Genomic DNA, 21,592 nt, shown 5'->3' on the forward strand with positions numbered 1-21,592 from the left:
GGCAATAGGCAGGGAGGATGGGCAATCACCTGGGAGAAACACAGGAAACAAACAAAACACACACAATTACACTACAGCCACACACAAACACAATACGTCCATAACACCCCCCCGCCCCCCACATAAGAGCGAACAAGTAGTTCGCAATATGCTAGAGTAAACGCACATTTCAAGGTACTGAAGAACAAGGAGAATAGCTAAAGCTTCCTTCTCTTTCCATTTCTTCTCACTGATAGACTGGTCATCTCTGATAAACTGAGCATTAGCAGTTTGAAAATCAAATTCAGACTCAAAGATTGTGGCCTTTGGGTTTTCCACACGAAACTGACCTCACCTATGACTTCTGGGTCTGCTGTCATTACCTTGCCCGTGGACCTTGGCTGTGACACGCTGGGAGGTTGGTTGACCACAAGATGCTATTCTCCTCTTGGAGCTGGGAAGGACGAGCAGACTCTCTGCCTTGCTGCTGAGATGCAGGCTGACCCCTTCTCTGGTCACCTTTCTCCATGGGCACTGTCTAGACAGCCTGCTCTACCATGGCACCTCTTTTCTTGGTGGGCTGGCCACTGGAAGACACTGTTCTAATCACCCCCACACCCTTCGGCAGTTTTAAAACCAAAGCAAATGAACGTGAAATGGAGGCCTGCTGCTTCCGTTTTAACGTCAAGCAATCGGCGACAATCTGACCAGGCCTGTGGCAGAAAAAACACTTTCTCACAACCTTCGGACGTGTATTAAAGACACTCTTGTGAGCGAAAGTCCTCCGCCAGAGTAGTGGCCTGCTGTAAAGTAGTCACCCTTTGTTCATTTAAATAAACCCCAGTGTGCTCCGGCACAGTTTTTAAGGTAAGCTAACAGCATCAGCTCATGCAATGAAGTAAAGTCGTCGACCTTACATGCTGAACACCATCTGTCAAAGAGAATCCCTTTCTCCCTGACAAAGTCCATGTAGGTCTGGTCTGTAGTTTTCCTAAGGCTTCGAAAACGTTGCCTATAAGCCTCTGGCACTAGCTCACACGCTTGCAACATAGCACGTTTTACCTTCTCGTAGTCAAGGCTGTCTTCCATATGGAAAGAAGACACCTTACCCGTCAACTTGCACTGCACAAGCAAGGCCCACACATCTTTTGGCCAGCGCAGTGCAATGGCAATGCACTTAAACAGACTCAATCTGATACTCGTAGAAAACAGGGACCAACCCCCGCGGTGGCGCAGCGGTCTAAGCATTAGCCTCTAGTGCAAGCTGCCCACCGGGGACTGGGATCGAATCCCGGTCTCGCCAGACCCGGATATGGCCGGGGCTCACAGGGAGCGGCATATTGAGCGGCCGCTCAAGGGATAAAATCAGAAAAACAAATAATAAAATAAAAAAAGAAAACAGGGACCAAAGAAATGTTTTCATTCACATCAAAGTTAAACACTGCCATTCTCACAAAGAGACCAACAAAACAACAAAATGCGTATTCCTATGCTAGCAACGTAGCCCTCACACAGGGTAGGCTAAAACAAATTGCCTAGTTGTCACAACTGACCGATAGGGATAATTCACTTCCTGAATGTATCTACCGGTAGCCACGCAATAACCATCAATGCTGGATGCCACACACACAATATGAAAACACCAAGCCCAGCCTTCCGAAAACAACTTCGCCAGCCCTGCCTAAACCCAAACTATCCCTACCTATCTTCTGGAGCTCGCCGGGCTCAAGGTGACTTTAAAGGCTAAACGTCAGTGGCCAAAAACCAGGGAACTTTATCCCCACCCAGGATTCACTCAGAAAATAACAAAGGCAAAATAATTACAGGGTGCCCAAAGGAAAACTGAGAGTCTAGCTGGACACCCACCTATCTGACTGAGGAAGCTGCACAATGCTTAATGAAGGCTAGACAACGGATGTCCAGACAACAATACTCACCGCAATAGCCATCGGAGACAAGGTCAACACCAACAAAAACCTTTTTCCAATAAACTTGATTCATCCAATAAACCCGACTCCTTTGTCCTTGTCCACTTATCCCGGATGAGCCCCCACTTGTTATGTCCCCAAATATTATTCAGGGGATAATATTTGTGTCTCTCCCAGCCTTTTATCCTTCACCTCCACCCTTAATTGAGAGGTGTGCTCAATCAAGCTGTCAACCATGGCAATAGGCAGGGAGGAATGGCAATAACCATGGTAACAACCAGGTAAAGGATCCTGAGATCATCCACCACTTTTGCCTTCTGTGGTCGTCCAGGCCTTTTTGTGGTGCCGAGCTCACCAGTGTGTTCTTTTTTTCTCAGAATGTACCAAACTGTTGATTTGGTTTTTGCAGCCTAGGGATGGCCTGTTTTACTTGCATTGAGAGCTCATTTGACCACATGTTGTGCATTCACAGCAACAGCCTCCAAATTCAAATGCCACACTTGGAATCAATTACCTGCTTTATTGATAAAGAAATAACAAAGGAATAGCCCATACCTGTCCATGAAACAGCTTTTGAGTCAGTTGTCCAATTACTTTTGGTCCCTTGAAAAAGAGGGGGCTAAAAAGGGGGCTATATTAAAGAGCTGTAATTCCTAAACCCTTCCTCCAATTTGGATGTGAATACCCTTAAATTAAAGCCGGGGGGCAGCTGTGGCGCAGGAGGTAGAGCTGGTGTCTAATGATCGCAAGGTCGGCAGATCGGTGGTTCGAACCCCGACTGGCCACATGTCGAGGTGTCCTTGGGCAAGACACTGAACCCCAAATTGCTCCCAATGAGCGGGTCGGTGCCTTGCATGGTAGCTTGCCGCCATTGGTGTGTGAATGTGTGTGTGAATGGGTGAATGACAGGCCATTGTAAAGTGCTTTGGAATAAGGCGCTATATAAGTCAGTCCATTTACCATTTAAATCTGAGAATCTGCAGTTAAGCCCATATTCATTATATAACAGTAAGTTGAATAAGTTTTGGTAAACAACTAAAATAACAAACATTCTGTCAGAGTCCAAATATATATGGACCTATATAATATATGGCACTTTTCCATTGACCAGACCGGTACAGCACGGTACGGCACGCATTTGTATCCTACCCGTACCGTACTTTCAGAAACGCTTCTCCATTATACACAACAGACCTGGAGCGAATCGGGATAGTAGGAGGAGTTAAGTGTAATAAGAGCACTTCACTTTAATAAGTGCCGCTATACAGCTCAACAGGGGCAAGAATGCGACAAGAATTATGTCAAAATGCAGCACTATCATGCACAGATCAGCCTTAAAACATGTATCTTTAGATATATAACGTTAGACAGGGAGCGATGTATTTCTACGGAAAGGCTGTGCTTGACGCTTCCATTGGACTGATGCCGGGGCGCTCATACAATCTCCACGTTTGTTGCAGAGGAACAACAAACGCACAGATATGAGTGCAGTCTTTTATACAGCATATGGATGTTACTTGCCTGTTACTTGCCGCTTTCAGAATTTTATTTAGCCTACATAGCACAAGTCATGCATTGAATGTAACCTCAAGTGCAGCTGAACAGTATTAAGTAAACCACAATACATATGTGGGTGTCCGCGTCATCGTTATCGAAAAACTAAATGTTGAAATAGCAGTAATACCATGTTCATTAATAAAATGACATAAGGGATGGAAAGGGGGGATATTTTAGAAGGGGGGTGATGAAGCGTGCTGGACTGTCTGGAACGGTCTAGCATAGGCACAGCACATCGCCATAATAGCGATTCTTTTGTTATGCTTGTTGTAAAGAAAAGTTCTATGATGCATTGAAATTACATTAAACTAAGATAATAAGATGGTTATCATAATTTTTCAAATCTTTATTAATAAGTAATTACAGAAAAAGTAAATGACATTTTCAGCGAACGAAATCTGTTGTATTTAAAAATGGCGATTAGTGGTGAACTCTATGAACATGGGATGACGATGTTGTGACGATTTCCATTGACCAATCAACGGTCTGCAGCGTCACACATCACACACAGCCTAGCACTGATAGTACCTTTCGCTCCTAGTCAGGAAGAGTACCTAAACCCGCTATGGGTACTCTAGCCCGGTAAGGCTCGGTTGGCAGTGGAGAAAGCAAAACAAACCGGGCTCACACGGTACGGTACGGAAGTGGAAAAGCGCCATATTACTATTACTACTAGTGCTGCTGCTACTACTACTACTACTACTACTACTACTACTACTACTACTACTACTACTACTACTACTACTACTACTACTACTACTACTACTACTACTACTACTACTACTACTACTACTACTACTACTACTACTACTACTACTACTACTACTACTACTACTACTACTACTACTACTACTACTACTACTACTACTCATAATAATAGTAATAATATTTATATTGATAAGACACAACATTGATTGAGCATTACAATAGAGACACAATAAATTGGATTTCATACAACATTGGGAAACATTTATATAAAGTATATTACATGTATCAAGTAGGCCTAATAGGCTACTGTGAGTCTGTCTATCCCAGTCCCACGATTCTTAGTCCTCGATTCGTCTCCCTAACAGCAGGAGAAACCGTGACTCCTTCAATTGGCCCAGGGAAAGGGGGAGGGCATATTGCCACAGACTTTAACAAGCGCGTTCACCTTTTACAATCAGAGCTCCGTTTAGCGCGAGCACTCCCCGGGGCTGTGTGATATTTACCGATGAATTATATATCAGAGCACGAGATGAAAGGACACAGCACGAGCCAAGAGCAATAGTGCTTCACGGCTCTGAGACAGTGAAACGAAATATTAAATGTAGCCTATTCGTTTTTGTATCTAATCATTTAGCACTAAGGATTGTTGTAGGCTAAGGACTTGATATTAATAAAACTGCCCTCAATTTAATTAATGATAATATCACATAGGCATAATGCTGATGATCTAGGCCTATATTTAGTTTCCAGTCAAGTAACTTACAATCAATTGTAAAAAATAAAAAAATAAAAAAGTGTTTTGTGAGGCCATTTGTTCAAAACATAACTTCACCAGTTCACCAGATAAACGGTTTACATGGGGTTAAGTAATATTTGGGATAAAACAAACCATATGGGGCTTTTAAAAAACGAGCACCATCTAAAAATGTTCCAATAATAGCCCGACCATAGAAACGCGACAACCAGTACACGAATGCAGTGACAAGACAGTGAAAAGAGCACTGGTAACAATTAGCCTGCTTGCTTGCTAATCAAATTCAAACGCTAATCCCCCCAAAAAGCAACCTGTCCCCTAGGACAGAAATAGCGAAGTGGGGATAGAGGGAGGGGGTGAACGGGGAGACGTGGGGAAGAGGAATAATAAAAAATAGCGTTTGTGTTCTCAGACACGCAGGACGAATTCTAACTGAGTGGGCGCTCTCAGAAAACCTTCCAAATGTCAAAAAATGTCAACATTGTGTTTAACGGAATTTAAAATGTTTTCCCTGCATGCTTTTGAAAATAAAGGGAAAGGCTATGGATGACTGCTATGGGCTAATGCATAAACACAACACATAAACACCAAGCGGCATATCATAGGTGAAGGTAAAGGTTTTGCGTTTATATGAATTAAATTCAAGTTTGTGTGTGTGTGACGGGGGGGTTACATTTTAGAGGGTTACATTAACCAAACCGTGACAGGTCGCTAAACATTCGTATTTTCATTCATCACAGCAAGGCCTTGCTATTCCTCACAAATAAATAAGCATGGAGACAGATCAACAGTGTTCTTGCAGTTACACATGCATAAATTAATCCATCTCTTATATTTAATATTGAGGCATTTCAGTAGATGATAATTAGAATTTCAAATTGAGTTTGTGTAAAGCAGTATAGGACTAAAGAAAACAAATAGCCTGAAGTAATAGCAGTAACCGCTTTCATAGGCTACTTAATTTCGGAATAGTCTCATTGGTCCTATACCTCGGGGACTGGTTAAATGTGTGAAACGCTTGTTTGTATAATTGATCGTTTGATTGCTCTGTAGCTCGTCAATGTCACCTCAGAGGCGCGCAGTGGTGAGCGTCAATGGAGCACTCATCCTCGTCCTAGAGCGATCGCTGCTCGAGAGTTATTAGGAACTGAAAAGGATACAGGCAATACAGAGAGTCCCAACAGTCCAGAAGCACATTGAATCGGCTGGGTGGGCACGGGAAGTCTCTCACATCATTCCTCATCATTTATTTCGCTTAATGCCATTGGCTGTCGAGATGATCTCCCACTGATTAAAATGAGCAACATTCGTTAACGTCATCTGAAATCTATAACGCGAAGGCATGAATCCAGACGTTGTAGATCTAAATCACCTGACTATAACTTTGCCCAGTCAGATGATCATTTCCCAAAGTTTCTGTGTTGAGTGGAACACTGAAGACTGACGATTCAGATCAGGCAAGTGTAAAGTCTGTTCATCCGATTGCAAATATTTACAAATACATGCATGGCATATAGCCTACCGATTTGCGGTGAAATGTTCCGCGTACCAAAATTGGATAGTTTTACGCAGTTATTTTCTCATTTTAATTCCATTCTGCTCCATGTCCAATAAACTGTAGAATTCACACTTGGTTTACGAAACTGTCATCTTATATTCATCATTGATATTATTTCATATTTTAATTGGGATAGTCTATTATTGTGTAGGCTATTTATGCCTGTATTCGCTTTCAAATACCACCAAGTGCTCGTTGCGATGGAAATACCTCCGCATACGACGCGGTAATTGGGGAGGCGTGTTTAAAAAGAAACTTTTTTCCACCCCTCACCTCTTTCTCTTTCTGGCCACGTCGGCTGCACTGGTGCATGGTGACAGCAGATGGCCGTGGGAGCGCACGGAGCTGAGCGCACTACAGTATTGAAACAGTCCAGGTTGCTTTTATTTTGCTTTGTGTTGTTTCTGCTGTTCCATGAAAATCGAAGTGGACCTAAAAAACTAATAAAATACAAAGTTGAATGATACCCTATATAGCTTACAGATAAACTGACATTATTATTATTATTATTATTATTATATATATTATTGTTATAATACGGGTATTAATAGTGTTGTTATTATTCATAATTAGAATAACAACAATATCAATGAATATAGCCTAGTCATTATACATATTATGTATCTCTTCTCCTATTAGGCTATTATACCATTATTTAATTTGTTATTATTGCCATTTATAAGTTGTTATTAATATCATTGTTGTTGTTGTTGTTGTTGTTGATGATGATGTTGTTGTCTTTGTTATTATATTATTATTATTATTATTATTATTATTGTGCCTGAATCAGTTTGAGAAAGTGAGTAATAAGAGGGGGGTTGTCTGGCAGTCAGCTGGCTTAATAAACACAATGCCAGCCTTTGTTTTATTTTCGTGACGCAGAAAATTAATCAGCCCGAATGCGGAGCGCGCGGAGTCGCGACTAGCGTCCTGTAATCAGGGCAACGCGTGCCGTCCGGATTATCTCGTTAATTTCTTGAAAAAAAAAAAAAAACTTGTGGGCAATAATAATTAATTCTTGGACAGGGTAATTATTATTGAACGGATGTGGAGCAACCGGTAGACGAGGTCTGGGTGAAAAAAAAGAGACAGATTGAGTAGGGTGGCCGTTATAAAAACGTATGAGGTCTCATAGGCTTGTACACGTGCAGAGGAGGGAGTCACTCACTAACTTCTGTTCCACAGGTAGGTGTAGTCTGGTTTTAATTTAACGCGAGGCCTTGGTTAAAATTAAACGTTACTTTTTTCAAGTAAACCTATAACAATTCATATACATTTTATATGCAAAATGATTATCTTCATTTTGGTTGAATATTAGTTATGTAGCATATGGTATTTTTTCATTACATTGTTATTGCCTAGATCATTGCTTACATGTTATTACCTAGACCAGGAGGACATGGGAACATAGCCCAACCCAGTAAAAATAGCTTTTTGGTGCTACCTTATTGAAGAAACTTCCCATGCAATAGCCTACAGGCTATAGATCATATATATCATAACATATACATGTATTCGTTAGGGGGCTAATCATAAGATACATTTAGTTTTGTAAACATTTACTTTTTCGTATTTGAGGTCAACAACAAGTTGTAGGCTATAGCCCAGACCAACAAATACAGCCAATCATTTCATATATATATATTTTTTTTTTCGTATCAAAGGGTGGGCTATCCCGAGGCAAGAAATTGTTTCCTGTTCCTAAACAGTCTATTGACGGTCAGGCATATGGACAATTATTTGTAATTCTAAGTACGCCATAGGCTGCGGTATATAAATATATATTTATATTTGTGTCCCAACACATGTTTATTCTGCAGTTGTATGATTTAGAAAAAATGCATTGGGCTATGTAGGGTGACAAAAGGCAATAGCACGTCACTTTACTGACAAGGGCGACTGTAGAGAAGAAATGTGATACATTCTTAATTGCAGGTTGAGTGCTTGTTTGTTTAGATTAAGATTAAGTGGTCTTTGCTAATCAACACTTTTCGATAGTCTCACCACCCAAATCTAATTACCGGGAGCAATTAATTAGGTGGAAATCGCCCAGGAATTGTCAATAATGTCGGTTGGAATTGCAATTTGGACAGTTCCCCTAAGTTTCTAGTTATTTGTGAAATTGCTGTTCACATTTTAATTCCTTCACATTTAAATGTACAAGAGATTTAGCCATTATAACAGACAAAGGCTTTAGATAGAATGTAAGATGCTGTGCTAGTTTCATTGCCTCAAAATGGAGAGCGCTGAGTTTACAGTATTGTCTCTTTGTTTGTCCCCCAAAGGCTCTTTTGTTATCAGCATTATTTATCTGGTCAACAGTGGCCTTTGTCTTTGCAAATGGCCCCCAATCAGGCCGTCTATTCTGGAGACAATTAGCTGCTCCTAACCTGTGGCTACTATGCTAATCGTGCGCCTGGTTGGGGCCCAATGTGTGTGCGCATTTTAACGACAATGTTTTGTTCTCGGAGAAGGCATGCTGCAATAATGGGATATTTTTTCGGTGGTGGTTTGTGGTAGTGTTTGTGGTGGGTGATGATGAGTGGTGTGTGTGCGTGCGTGTGTGTGTGTGTGTGTGTGTGTGTGTGTGTGTGTGTGTGTGTGTGTGAGAGAGAGAGAGAGGATGGAGTGGGGAGGTGGGGGCATGGCACAAACGTTTGTCAGACAGACAGAGCATCTTCAGTCCACGAGGACAGCTGGGGGTCTGGGTCGGCTTTAAGAGTGCTGCGCTTGCAAGGCGACGCTCAGTTTTTAAATTCACCTCGCTGCGTATAGCGCCAACAGCCTCAACGAATAACCAAGGACGTACCGTCTAACCAAAACAACTGTCTTTTCCCTCTGTGTTGTATCCTGTGAAGGTTTTGGACAAGGTGAAGACAGAAGACAGAAATACTAAGGACTTTAATAGATTTCAACATTTTCTCAAATTTTGCCCTTCACCCAGCCGCTAACATGATGTCGTATCTGAAGCAACCACCATACACAGTCAACGGACTTAGTTTATCTGCCTCCGGGATGGACCTGCTACATCCGTCTGTAGGATATCCATGTAAGAATACTTTATTCTTACAAACATAACCTATTCCTCTATCGGTGACAGGCCTATCGCCTATTCTAAATATCGTGTCAGTTTTTAATGAATAGTAATGCAATAAACTGATAGTGATAGCAGCATAAATATAGCCTACAAATAATGATATAGCCTACGTTTAACATGTATAGCCTACAGGAAAGTGTGCAGTATTTTTTGAAATCATAATATTTAATTAGCTTTATAGCACTTTCGCTCTTTGTTTAAAGCTAATAAATTGTCCGAACTGTAAGAGGATATTTTGTACATTTCGTAATTCTCTGAGCGTAATTTTGTAGGCTACATTCAAATACCATAATCTTTTCCCTCTGTAATATACATTCTCATAAAGAAAGGATTATGTTAATTTAGGCCTCAGCAATTGCAATACCATTCAGAAATCTCATAAAATCTAACAAAAATAAAAACATGTCAATGTCTTCATGAGTGCTTGCTAAAGTCTTTCAAATAATGTTGACTTAACGCTTGGACTTTCCCCCCCCACAGCAAATCGTAAGCAGAGGCGCGAGAGAACGACCTTTACGCGCGCTCAACTGGACATTCTGGAGAACCTGTTCGGCAAGACGCGCTATCCCGACATCTTTATGCGCGAGGAGGTGGCCTTGAAGATCAATCTGCCCGAGTCTCGAGTTCAGGTGAGTCTCCGGGCCTGTGCGTATAGGCTAAACATACTGATATACTATGTCTGTCTGCTGTTTCGTTTTACGCGAGGGTCCCCAGAAGTAATTATGTTATGCTTGAGAAGTCAAGCACTCAGACACCACTTCAGGGAGAGTGTCCTCTCGACTCATGAAGTGTTCATCTTCTCGTCAATAGCAGCCTCTGCTTTCACATTATCCCCTACAGCACAACAGCAGAACTATAACGCATTATTAACTGTTAATGGATTGATCATACCGAAACTATAGCGCTCTTATAGTTGCTGGCCTGTCACAATAATGGTGTCAGACATCATGTCAGGAAGACAGTGAAATTGTATAGGCCTAAATGTCAGTCTTATAATGTGTTGGCATTAACAGGGCTTGGCTATAACTACCCAATAGCATGGCGAGTTTCAGGAAGACTTATAGGAACCAGTTTATGGCCTATAGTAAATACTGACAAGTGATATTTACAACTTGATTTTTTCTTCTGCAGGTATGGTTTAAGAACCGGAGGGCAAAATGTCGCCAACAGGCTCAACAATCTCAGAGTGGCGCCCAGAGCAAGGCCAGGCCTGTAAAAAAGAAAAGTTCCCCAATCAGGGAGGCCAGCTCCGAGAGCGGCGCTAGCGGCCAGTTCACGCCGCCCTCCAGCACCTCAATCCCGGCCGTGAGCAGCAGCACTGCCCCGGTGTCAATCTGGAGCCCAGCCTCCATCTCCCCTCTCTCAGATCCACTCTCTACCTCCTCTTCCTCATGCATGCAGCGGTCCTACCCCATGACCTACACGCAAGCTTCAGGATACAGTCAAGGCTACACAGGATCCTCCTCGTATTTCAGTGGGATGGATTGCGGCTCTTACCTTACGCCTATGCACCACCAGCTATCCACAGCAGGCTCTACCATGAGTCCCATGGGCACTAACGGGGTCTCTAGCCATCTGAGCCCGGCGTCCTCCCTCTCCACGCCGGGGTATGGGGCCGCAGGCCTGGGCTTTAGTGGTCCAGCAGACTGCCTGGATTATAAGGACCAAACCGCGTCCGCGTGGAAACTGAACTTCAACGCAGACTGTTTGGATTACAAAGACCAGGCATCATCGTGGAAATTTCAAGTGTTGTGAGAAAAAAGTAGAGACTTGATTTTATCACAATATTTGTCAGGCGATATGCCCTGGTTGGCAATCGGTTGCCAAAAGGGACATGCTTTCCAACCACTGGTCTGAACGTCATATACCTCGGGCAGCACAAGAGGGTAACTGCCGGTCGGTTTTTCATACCTGTTGGGTTAACTTATTGAAAATTCAGAGCGAACTCTCATTAACTTTGATCAAGGACATGGAACAAAATTGTTACCCAAGAAGAAAATGATCAAGAGAAGATCCAACCCTTGGTTAAGCGCGTGGAATGGGTCAGCTTTGGCTAAGCTTCTTATAAGACTCCCTCCCCTCTTCTCTCCTCTTGGTTGGCAAGCTGAAGGGGACCCTTTGATCAAAGCATCGTGTGTGTGTGTGTGTGTGTGTGTGTGTGTGTGTGTGTGTGTGTGTATGTGTGTGTGTGTATGTGTGTGTGTGTGTGTGTGTGTGTGTGTGTGTGTGTGTGTGTGTGTGTGAGTGTGCGCGTGCGTGTGTGTGTGTATGTGTGTGTGTGTGTGTGTGTTTGCGTGTGCGTGCGCGCGCCCCAGAGGCGAACCTGGATGCACTATTTTATTTAAGAAAACTGTTTATAAGACATTAGCTCTAAGAGACAATCAGTCCGTGTGCGTGTGCTCATTAATGCTCCCTACGTGTTTTTAATTTTCTATCTGTGTTAGATTTTGAGACTGTGATTATTTGTACCCGTATGCAATTCTGAGTTTCGCTTCAGCGATCGCCCAGCTGTGAATTTGATAGTTTTTTGTTATGTCCATGTGTTAAAAATTATAAATTATTCTTACGAAATATTAGGTTAAATAGGGAGTGGTCAAACAGTGTACGAGTGGCCAAATCTATGAGCAGCAAAGTCTCTTGAACCATCAGTGACAATTGGTTGTTAAACTGCTATGAAGAGTCCACACACATCAATAAAGAACGTTTGAACTGATCCCCCATTGTCGCCTGTTTAACTCCATGAAAACTCTGTGATTATGATGAATTGGCATCTGTCATTTGTTTCTGTCAACACAACACAACAGTAGGCTATAGTCTATTTTACTTTATAAATGCATTTACCATAAAAGATGATGGAGAACCTTTCGACACAACATTGATATTTTAATTAGTTCCACAGCCATCATTTCGGTTTAGAACACATTATTTCAAGTGTCAGTAGCAGGAATTTGCAGTATGGGAAAGCTATGTTAATCCCGTCTCATAGGGAAGGATAATCCAACATTTCACTGACAGGGGCTCTTTGGTTCATAGGGCAGCCGCTGTCCAGCTCACATGGCGCCGCTTTCCAAGACTCCCCCGATCCTGTAACATTCGCAGTAAAATAGACTGTGAAATAGCCTACGTCGTAAATCTCAGCAGCAAACGATAAGGCAAAAACATGTGAGGGATGGCTATGAAAAGCATTATAGCATTTTTAGTTGCAACTCCACATTTTCATCTATCTCAGATTTGGTTGGGTTATATTGGTCTAGGGGCAAAGCTACAGATTACGCTACTAATAAGTGGGTTCAGCTCTTTCAGAATCTCTTGAAAAAGATAATCGAAGCCATGGGTCTAATTAGGAGTTGACAGAAGGAACCCGTGTCAAAGCGGCCCCTGTTAACTTCAGACTGACTCTTTCTGCGGTATTGCTAGGCTAGCTGTATAATGCTTTGTTGCTCATTTGACCTTCAGTTAGCAGCACCAATTGACACTGACAATATCTTCCCCGTGAGATTAGAAAAACCTAATTGATGGTCTATGAAGACTTGAAAGAAAACAACGTGTATATGATAAGCATAATAGGCTTGGTTTCCTCCCGGATTCTTTCAGGAGGTTTATTTGTTCATATCTTAAAATAAATCACCCTTAAATAGGCTGCTATCTTAACATTATTTCGAATATTTGTAGTAATATAACCAACTAACACCTCAATATGTATAGCTATGGAGGTATGTGGTTACAACAGGAGATTGGTTGTATTAAAAAGAACAACAACGACGAGAAACTGCGGTATGGATGGATTTAAGAGCATTTTTACTGCGTGGACACGCTGTAGGAGCCTAAAAATAGTGATCGGTGAATGAATCTGCGATTAGGCCTAGCTGACTCACTTCATTGATTAATTAACAGATTATATTTACTTTCAGAATTTAAATATTGTTTTGATTCAACGAAATACCCCCATATCAAAAAGGCATATCGCCTACAGGTCTGTTGAGCGCTACACGAAGTTCTGGTGAGAGCAACAGTCTTGTTGTGACTTATTGAAACCAATGATGAATATCCACATGATGAATATCAACTTTAATCGATAAATCAATCGATGGCCCAAGTTTGGTTATTGACCAAAACCATGTCGCTACTGATTTGACATTGCACAATGGGCGTAGCCTACATGAGGCATAGGCCCTTGTGAAATATTTACAAAATAATTTTAAAATATCTTAAATCTAAATGCTTAAAAAAACGGATTCCTCATTTGGAAAAGTTGGAAATATCATGATTTATTTATTTTTAGGCTATAGGCTAATCCGTTACTGAGAACATGAACTTTATTACATAATAAGACCTATAGCCTATTGAATGTTAAACTTTGGGATAGGGTAGGGTTAGCCTAATATGAGAAATCCACTTGACCGAAACGAAATTGTATGGTAAACTATGGCCATAACATTGTTGTTGAGAGCATTTAGTCTATGGCCTAGAGACTATGGTGTAGAACCTATAAATAATTATTCTCATAACAATTAATATCAATATTATGATTGTTATCATGAGAAATATTATTTCGACTTTCAGAATAACATGTCACCATGTGACTATCATTATTATTATTAGGCTACAGCAACTGATTTTAGAATGGTGTAACAATATGAAGAAGAGGAATGGGCCAATTTTATATAACATATAGACTATTTTAACGTTGAATTTGACGTATGGCAAGGGTGTGCTGTAAGTCACTTTAGATGAGCAGGGGCCACGGAACCCATTCCTGCTAGATTCCATTCCAAAGCTTTCGGTTTTAATTAAGCGCCACGCGGCACTGGAGGACATATGTGTCCGGCAGACGTTCCATTAATCCTCTCATCGCATTTGTCGATGTTAAACAATAAAGGGCATCGCCCTCGGAGTTTTAAAGCCATGTTCTGGTCCTGCACGGCGGACCAGTCCTCGAAGTCGAGACTCGAGCGCCGAGCCGAGTGGCCCTCGAGGCAAATCAGGGCTTTCCCAAGCGACACACTTCAACGGGCGCCCAGGGAATTCCAAGCCTTGCCGCGAGCGAAAAACAGATACGACGCAAGCAAAAGCGCTGTTAGTGAGGAGTATTTTAGGCTACGAGGAGAAATGTCAATATAGTCAAAACTAGCCTGGCTTTTTGGATTCTATAACTTTGTTTTAATCAACAGTGATACAGTAAATAACCATATACATCAAATAGCTTATGTTAATTGAGGTGAGATGAAGTTTGCCATAAAATCAAACAGAATATATTTCAAATAGATATGCGTGATGGTCTAATCCTTTTAAAATGAATAATTTTTCTGAAATGTGATGCCAGCGATTTAAAACCCTTTTAGCATGGAATGAAGCAATTTCCTGTAACCTCACCACACAGTAGCTCACTTAGTTGTGTTTTGATGGAAAGTAGGAATGGCATACACAAATAAAATCAAAAGGACTGTGTTCATGTGAAATTTGATTAAACCATTCCTTGATGAAATGTTATTCATTGTTCTGATAAAAAGGCCTCATTCAGCCCTTAACCACCTCTCTAATGGAATTTATGGGCCTAAATTACTAAAGTAGCCAACACATATACATGAATATGTGGCATAATTCTCAATATTTAAAATGTTGCAGTTAGATGCAGGTGTCTAAGTGGGAAAATGTGTTGTTTATTCCATAAAAGAATAGAACCTCTAAAATAAACAGACAATTTGTTTGTGAGAACAAAACTAAAGACTATTGTTATGCAGACGCATATGTGTCCTACATTCCCAGGCAGTTACAGCAGTGTCTATCATATATCAACACAGCAACACATACATAATTCATCAAGAACAAACATGGAATCTCATTTGACTTCATGAAACAATAGTGTTTCTGTGTTCTATAAGGGCCACAGAATCTGGCAGTTGGGAAATATGTTAAATGGTTACACAGAGCCTATAGTACACTGCAACACTCATTACAACACTCATGCATGTCAAAAACATATAATGTTTAGAGTTCATCCCCATGGATTACATGATTTTATGAGATTAAATGCAATTCATTAAATGCACACTCTGAATGACCTTGTGAGATTTTAATGGGACGTAATGGAATGTTGGGAAATTGAGACAAAAAAAGCAATTGCATTAAGTGGAGGAATTGATGGTGAGGGCTGTTCCTCTTGTGGATAGTAATCCAAAAGTAATCTTTTAATCAATATTTGTCTACAGACATAGTGTGTATTCTGGAATTACAGTATACATTTAATTGAGCAAAGATCATATTCAGCAGTGGACCTGCACATGAGCCCTATTATATATATATATATTGTTGTATACATTGTTGGTCAGTACTGCTTCACAGAGGAGCCAAGCATTCATTAGTCAAGCAGTCTTCAATGCAAAACATTCCCTTTATAGTTTCATATTTTCATTTATGGGGGTACATCAACTGCAACTGTTAAAAAAAACATACCGCAGTAAACTCAGTGTAGACTGATGCCAAACAGGAACAGCCATTTGGGTTGGGTGGAAGGCCCAGCCGGGGCTGCCCATAGTCACATTTTCTCACCCTGACGGTGATTTGGGACCGTTCCATTGTTTTGATGAATAATGTGGCTCGTCCTATAAAGGTTCCAAACTTCTAATGAGGACCTCCTCAGTGTTCTTCCAATAATAGCTGCCTTCACCTACTGTTGAGGCTATTTTTACATGACAACCCCGGGACACTGAGGGTTTTTCCAGTGACACCTGACCTGATGATACTCATATGTCATACCTATCCAGTGAAGGCTGGTGGAGGTAGAAATTGGAGGACAGGCTCATTGTAATGCATGGAATGGAACATGTGCGTTTGGTACCATTTCTCATTCCATTCTATACATTACAATGAGCCCGTCCTCCGATTTCTACCTCCACTAGCCTCCCCTGTGTATATCATGTTGTGAGGAAACACTGAAGTACCTTGGAATCATACAAAACAATTATCTACAATGTTTGTTTCCGAGATACTACTGGAAGTAGAGGAATTCCTTAGTATTACAGCAAGATAATGTCTCCAACTTCTGTCCACCAGATGTATGTCAAATACAGACCGTTTGACAATATTTGAGGGGAACTTTTGGGACAACTCAATTTTATATAATGCATTTCACACAGGTAGAATTCCCCAGATAGGGGAAGCTCATTGACAAGGCCCACAGCAGGGTTTCTTAACCTGCTCTACACAGTGGCCTTTATTTCTTCATTTTGTCTATCTTTCGTCTATCTTTTTGTTGTGTTTGCAAATCAAAAAACAATAAATTATTATTTGGTCTGTAAAGATGTTAGCACTTTTGACATGAGAATGGGAATGATCAAACATTGCTGTTGCATGCTTTGATGTGGAGATGCTGTATTTGATGGCCATATACTCTTAATTCTTAGAAACCTACCTATAGAGAATTCTGAAAGTAAATTGTAATGACTTTTGAGTGATGTGAGGATTTGGTGTGAGCTAACATGAAAATATATCGCTTTATTCTGCAGCGAAAAACACAAAGCATAAAGCTGATTACAGGTTTTTCAAAATTCCAACATATGTAAAAAATAAAATGCCATTTAAGTATCAGGGCTTTTTGTGAGGTTAATGCCCAGTTATTTTTTTCAAAGCATCCATTTAGCTTGGAGGCCTTTCAACCCTGGATTATACAGCCAGTGGACGGACAGCCAGCAAAACACTCCACTCTTCTTTATGTGAACAGACCATTAGTATGAAAAAAACACACAAATCTCCTTAAGAGCAAAAAATGGAGATGATTTAATAGCGGATTACATGCATCTAATGGCCAAATTTGCATGCATAAGCTTGTTGTGGGGCTAAAGGCATGGCTGATAAGGCTGACGTCAACACTTGATCAGACATACCTAGAAGGGTCGCCCAGATATCACACTATGATGTTATGGGACATGGAGTGGAAACTCATGGACCAACAGTTCAGTACACACACATTTCAGATCATACTAGATCAGTGGAACGGCAGGACCACAAAGAGACACAAAGGGACATCTGAAACCAGACAGTGTTAGTTCTCATCAGTTGAGTGGAGTGTGATCAAAACACAATTTGTATGGTGCTGTGTCAAAAAAAAAGTCTGAATGAATTCAAGTAGGGCAAGCACACACACATGCTCCAACACACACCTTTTACCAGGGTCTGTTTAGTTAAGACTATGTTTGAAGCAATCTTTGTTAGGTCATTAAAATCATCATCTAACCATTTCTCTTGAACGGATCCACTTTTCCCCAACCAATCCACAACCGATGACTCGTCCTTACAAGATAATGCCATCTCTGCAATGCCTGGCTTGAGAATATGCGTTTTAGGGTTTCTCATCTCTCTCTGTATCTCTCCATATCCACCCCCCCCTCTCTCCCTATCATATGACAGATGGGAGAGGTAGTAGAGGAGGATGCAGAGTTTGTTGACAGATGCCCCTTTTCCCCACCCCACCCTTCCCTAGCCCACCTGTTAAAGGCAGCAGATAGCTCCTAGAAGCATGCATGTCTGTGTGAATCCACGCAAGGAGGTGGTGGGGGGGGGGGGGGGGGGGATTGAGTATCTGTATCTGTGGAAGTGTATCTATGTGTGTGTGTGTGTGTGTGTGTGTGTGAATGCCTATGTGAATGCCTGTGTGTGTGTTGTTTATGGCCAGCCCCACTCTCAGGGCCTAGGGAGTAGGCAGAGTGTGTTTGTGTATGTGTACGTATTTGTGTGTGTGTGTGTGTGTGTGTGTGTGTGTGTGTGTGTGTGTGCGTGTTTATAGGAGCAGGAGGAGTGTGCCCTTGCTGCACCCCCGCAGTCGCCACACGCCTGGCCACCTGCTCTGGGATTAGAGAGCACGCGGATTACACGCGTCACAATGGAGATACACTAACACAACTATGCCACTCTCTCAACAAAGAACACACAAAGCACAGCCTTCAACCTGACCTCACAAATAATAGCTTTTAGCATTTTTAGTATTTTGATATTTTTGAAAAACATAATAATAATGCATTTCATCGAATAATATTCCAAAGTCGAAAGCTTCTTGGTGTTTACACAAGGTCATTGTACAAGAGCTGTACATGTGGGTTGTATGTGAAATGTGTGTGAGGGAGAGCATATAAAACATGTTACATTATCAAGCCTTTTTCATTTTGATCTATGTCAGATAAATATGACTTTGTTCTGACGATGAGTGGTCATATCTAGAGATAGATTTGTTTATGTATGTGTATCATATGTTTGTACTGGCTGTTTGTACGTACATTATGTGTGTGTTGTTCTCTGATCATCTTGGGTGTTTTGGACGAGTTGCTGTTTTGGAGTGTTTGTACCACAGGGAGGTGGTTTTCCAGTGTGTGTTGGACTCTGACCCACAACAGCTCTACTGGCCTACTTTCCCAAACAAAAACACTGTGACGTCACCTTCGAGGAACCAACAGGCGGACCGGCCCAAGAAAGAGGGTCAGGAGGGTTTCAGGAGATAAAAGAAACAATAACACAACAACAACAACAACAAAAGCATTAACAACAATGGTCGTTCGCAACAACAACACCTGATGAAAACCATGGCTCCTGTGTGGGTCTGTGGTGGTCTGTGGTGGTCTCTGTGGTGGTCTGTGGTGGGTCTGTGGAGGTCTGTGGTGGTGTGTGGTGCTCTGGGTGGTCTGTGATGGTCTGTGGGGGTCTGTGGTGGTGTGTGGTGGTCTGTGGTGGTCTGTGGTGGTCTCTGTGGTGGGTCTGTGGAGGTCTGTGGTGGTGTGTGGTGCTCTGGGTGGTCTGTGATGGTCTGTGGGGGTCTGTGGGGGTCTGTGGTGGTGTGTGGTGGTCTGTGGTGTTCTGTGGGAGTCTGTGGTGGTGTGTGATGGATCTGTGGTGGTCTGTGGTGGTCTGCCTTTTTTCTCGATGGGTTAGAGGAGTGGCTGAGGTGCTTGTAGGAAGGAAGGAATCCCCATAGACACTCTTATTGAAGATGAAGATGGTGTTGATGAAGAAGATGATGATGATGGTGATGATGATGATGATGATGATGATGATTATGATGATGATAATGATGACGACGACGACAATGATGATGATTGTGGAGAAACTGATCTTTATCTCTGCCTAGCTATCTTCCTCCTTCCCTCTCTTGTTCCCCAGCCCCACCCCAACCCGTTTATTCCACTCCAGGCCTGTTAGAAAGGTAGGCCGAAGGAGAATGAAATAAATGCTCTGAATAGAGGGAAGATATACCACTTAATGTGGCACAAAATTACCACCCTGAGGTGTGTGTGTGTGTGTGTTTATGTGTGTATGTGTGGGGGGGCGGGTGTGGGTGTGAGTGTGAGTGTGTATGTGTTTATGAGTGTGTGTGTGTGTGTGTGTGTGTGGGGGGGGGGGGGGTGAGTGTGTGTGTGTGTGTGTGTGTGTGTGTGTGCTCTAGTGTGGAGAGGCTGTGAACCCCTGTGAGAAGTGCCTGTGGCCGTCCATGAAGATGCCTAATGTGTCTGTTTACACTCCATTATTCAAATGAACCCAGGCTGTGTGTGTGTTTGTGTGTGTGTGTGTGTGTGTGTGTGTGTAGAACTGCATCTGTGGCATTACAGCGAGGAAATGTGCCGTCCATGACATCAGAGAGAAGTCACGCTGTGAATATGGCCTCCAGAGAAGTGTGTGTGTGTGTGTGTGTGTAGTGCGCGCACGCACGCGCATGTGTGTGTATGTGCATTGAAAAGCCTTTTTGACACATCCCTTGGACACTCTGATGCAAAATGATGCACATACCACCATTTATTTTACAGAAATAAATCTTTGTTATGTGTGTGTGAGTTACGACTAAGACTAAAACATTCACATGCATGGCTATAACATATTAAACATACTGCTACACAATCTATCTTTAAGAAGATTTGATGAAAAGACTAACCAAAGTAGAGATGGAAAGTAAAAAGGAAGTGAAATATGGAGGAAGGAGGGAGAGGACACTTTCTGGCATTCTCCCTCTGTGCTATACAAATCTCTGATGGTCGAGGTCTGAGAGCCTTGCCCTTGAGGTGAGAGTGACACAACCTTTTGAAGGTAGAGTGAGGGCTTAAGACTCCATAATAAGGTAGCAGTCAGCTCGGGAGCTGTTAGATGTTAAACTAAACAGATGTCACCGCTGGGCTTTATAAGTGTGTCATGCAGGTGAGCACTGCGGGAACCTAGGAAACATAAGAGGAGGTTTAAAAGTAAGTTCTTGCCCCCTTCTGCTGACATACGCCAGGCCATCAAGAATGCACACACGGCGCACACACACACACACACATTCTTCCTTTTTGCACTCAGCGGGTGGCAACTGAAGTCATCCTTGCAGGCCCCTTCCCCCCCCCACCCTCGCTCCCTCACCCCCCCCCCCCCCCTCCTTCCCTCCCTCCCTTCCTCCCTCTATCACATCGGACAGGGTCTACTTATAGCATCACGCCAGAGAGGAGAGAATGGGTAAAGAATGGGTATTATGACAGTGGGGAGAGAAAGAGAGGGAGAGAGAGAAAAGAAAGGCAGACAGGGTATTATGAGAGAGAGGGATGAGAGCAGTGAAGGCATTTGGAGTCTTTATTCCTCTTCCTAAGCCGCGGGCTCTGCTCCCAATCCGATTGGTCGATACGGCCAGGCATGTAAATGAAATGCAAAGCAGAGAGAGCCTGACTTTCCTTTGCCAATTTGTAGTCTCCTTTTTTCTTTCTCTCTCTGTCTATCGCTTCCGCTCTCTCCGTCTATCTCCGTCTATCTCTCTATCTGTTGCCCCTTCTAGTCCACCTTTTCCTCTCCAGCTTCAGCTCCCTCTCTATTCTCTTTCTCTCTATTGTGCCATATTCTGCAACTCTCCCTCTCTCTCTCCCTCTCTCTCTCCCCCTCTGTCCCTCTCTCTCTCCCTCTCTCTCTCTCTCTCTCTCTCTCTCTCTCTCTCTCTCTCTCTCTCTCTCTCTCTCTCTCTTTCTCCCCCCCTTTGGAGAGATAATCATTTGCCTGTTTCTGAGGGAGCT

General features: G+C 42.3%; 1 protein-coding gene across 1 annotated transcript; it reads left to right on the top strand.

The window, feature by feature from the left end:
- Positions 1 to 9,436: 9,436 nt before the first annotated feature.
- On the top strand, positions 9,437 to 11,336 carry LOC308174204 (homeobox protein OTX2-like; the record flags this gene model as incomplete). Its single annotated transcript, XM_080549286.1, has 3 exons — positions 9,437 to 9,533; positions 10,062 to 10,210; positions 10,713 to 11,336. 3 exons carry the CDS (start codon positions 9,437 to 9,439, stop codon positions 11,334 to 11,336), a joined length of 870 nt encoding a protein of 289 aa, XP_080405412.1.
- Positions 11,337 to 21,592: the final 10,256 nt, after the last annotated feature.

This window comes from Nansenia antarctica (genome assembly GCF_963989245.1).
Source record: "Nansenia antarctica genome assembly, chromosome: 1".
NCBI classification, from domain to species: domain Eukaryota; kingdom Metazoa; phylum Chordata; class Actinopteri; order Argentiniformes; family Microstomatidae; genus Nansenia; species Nansenia antarctica.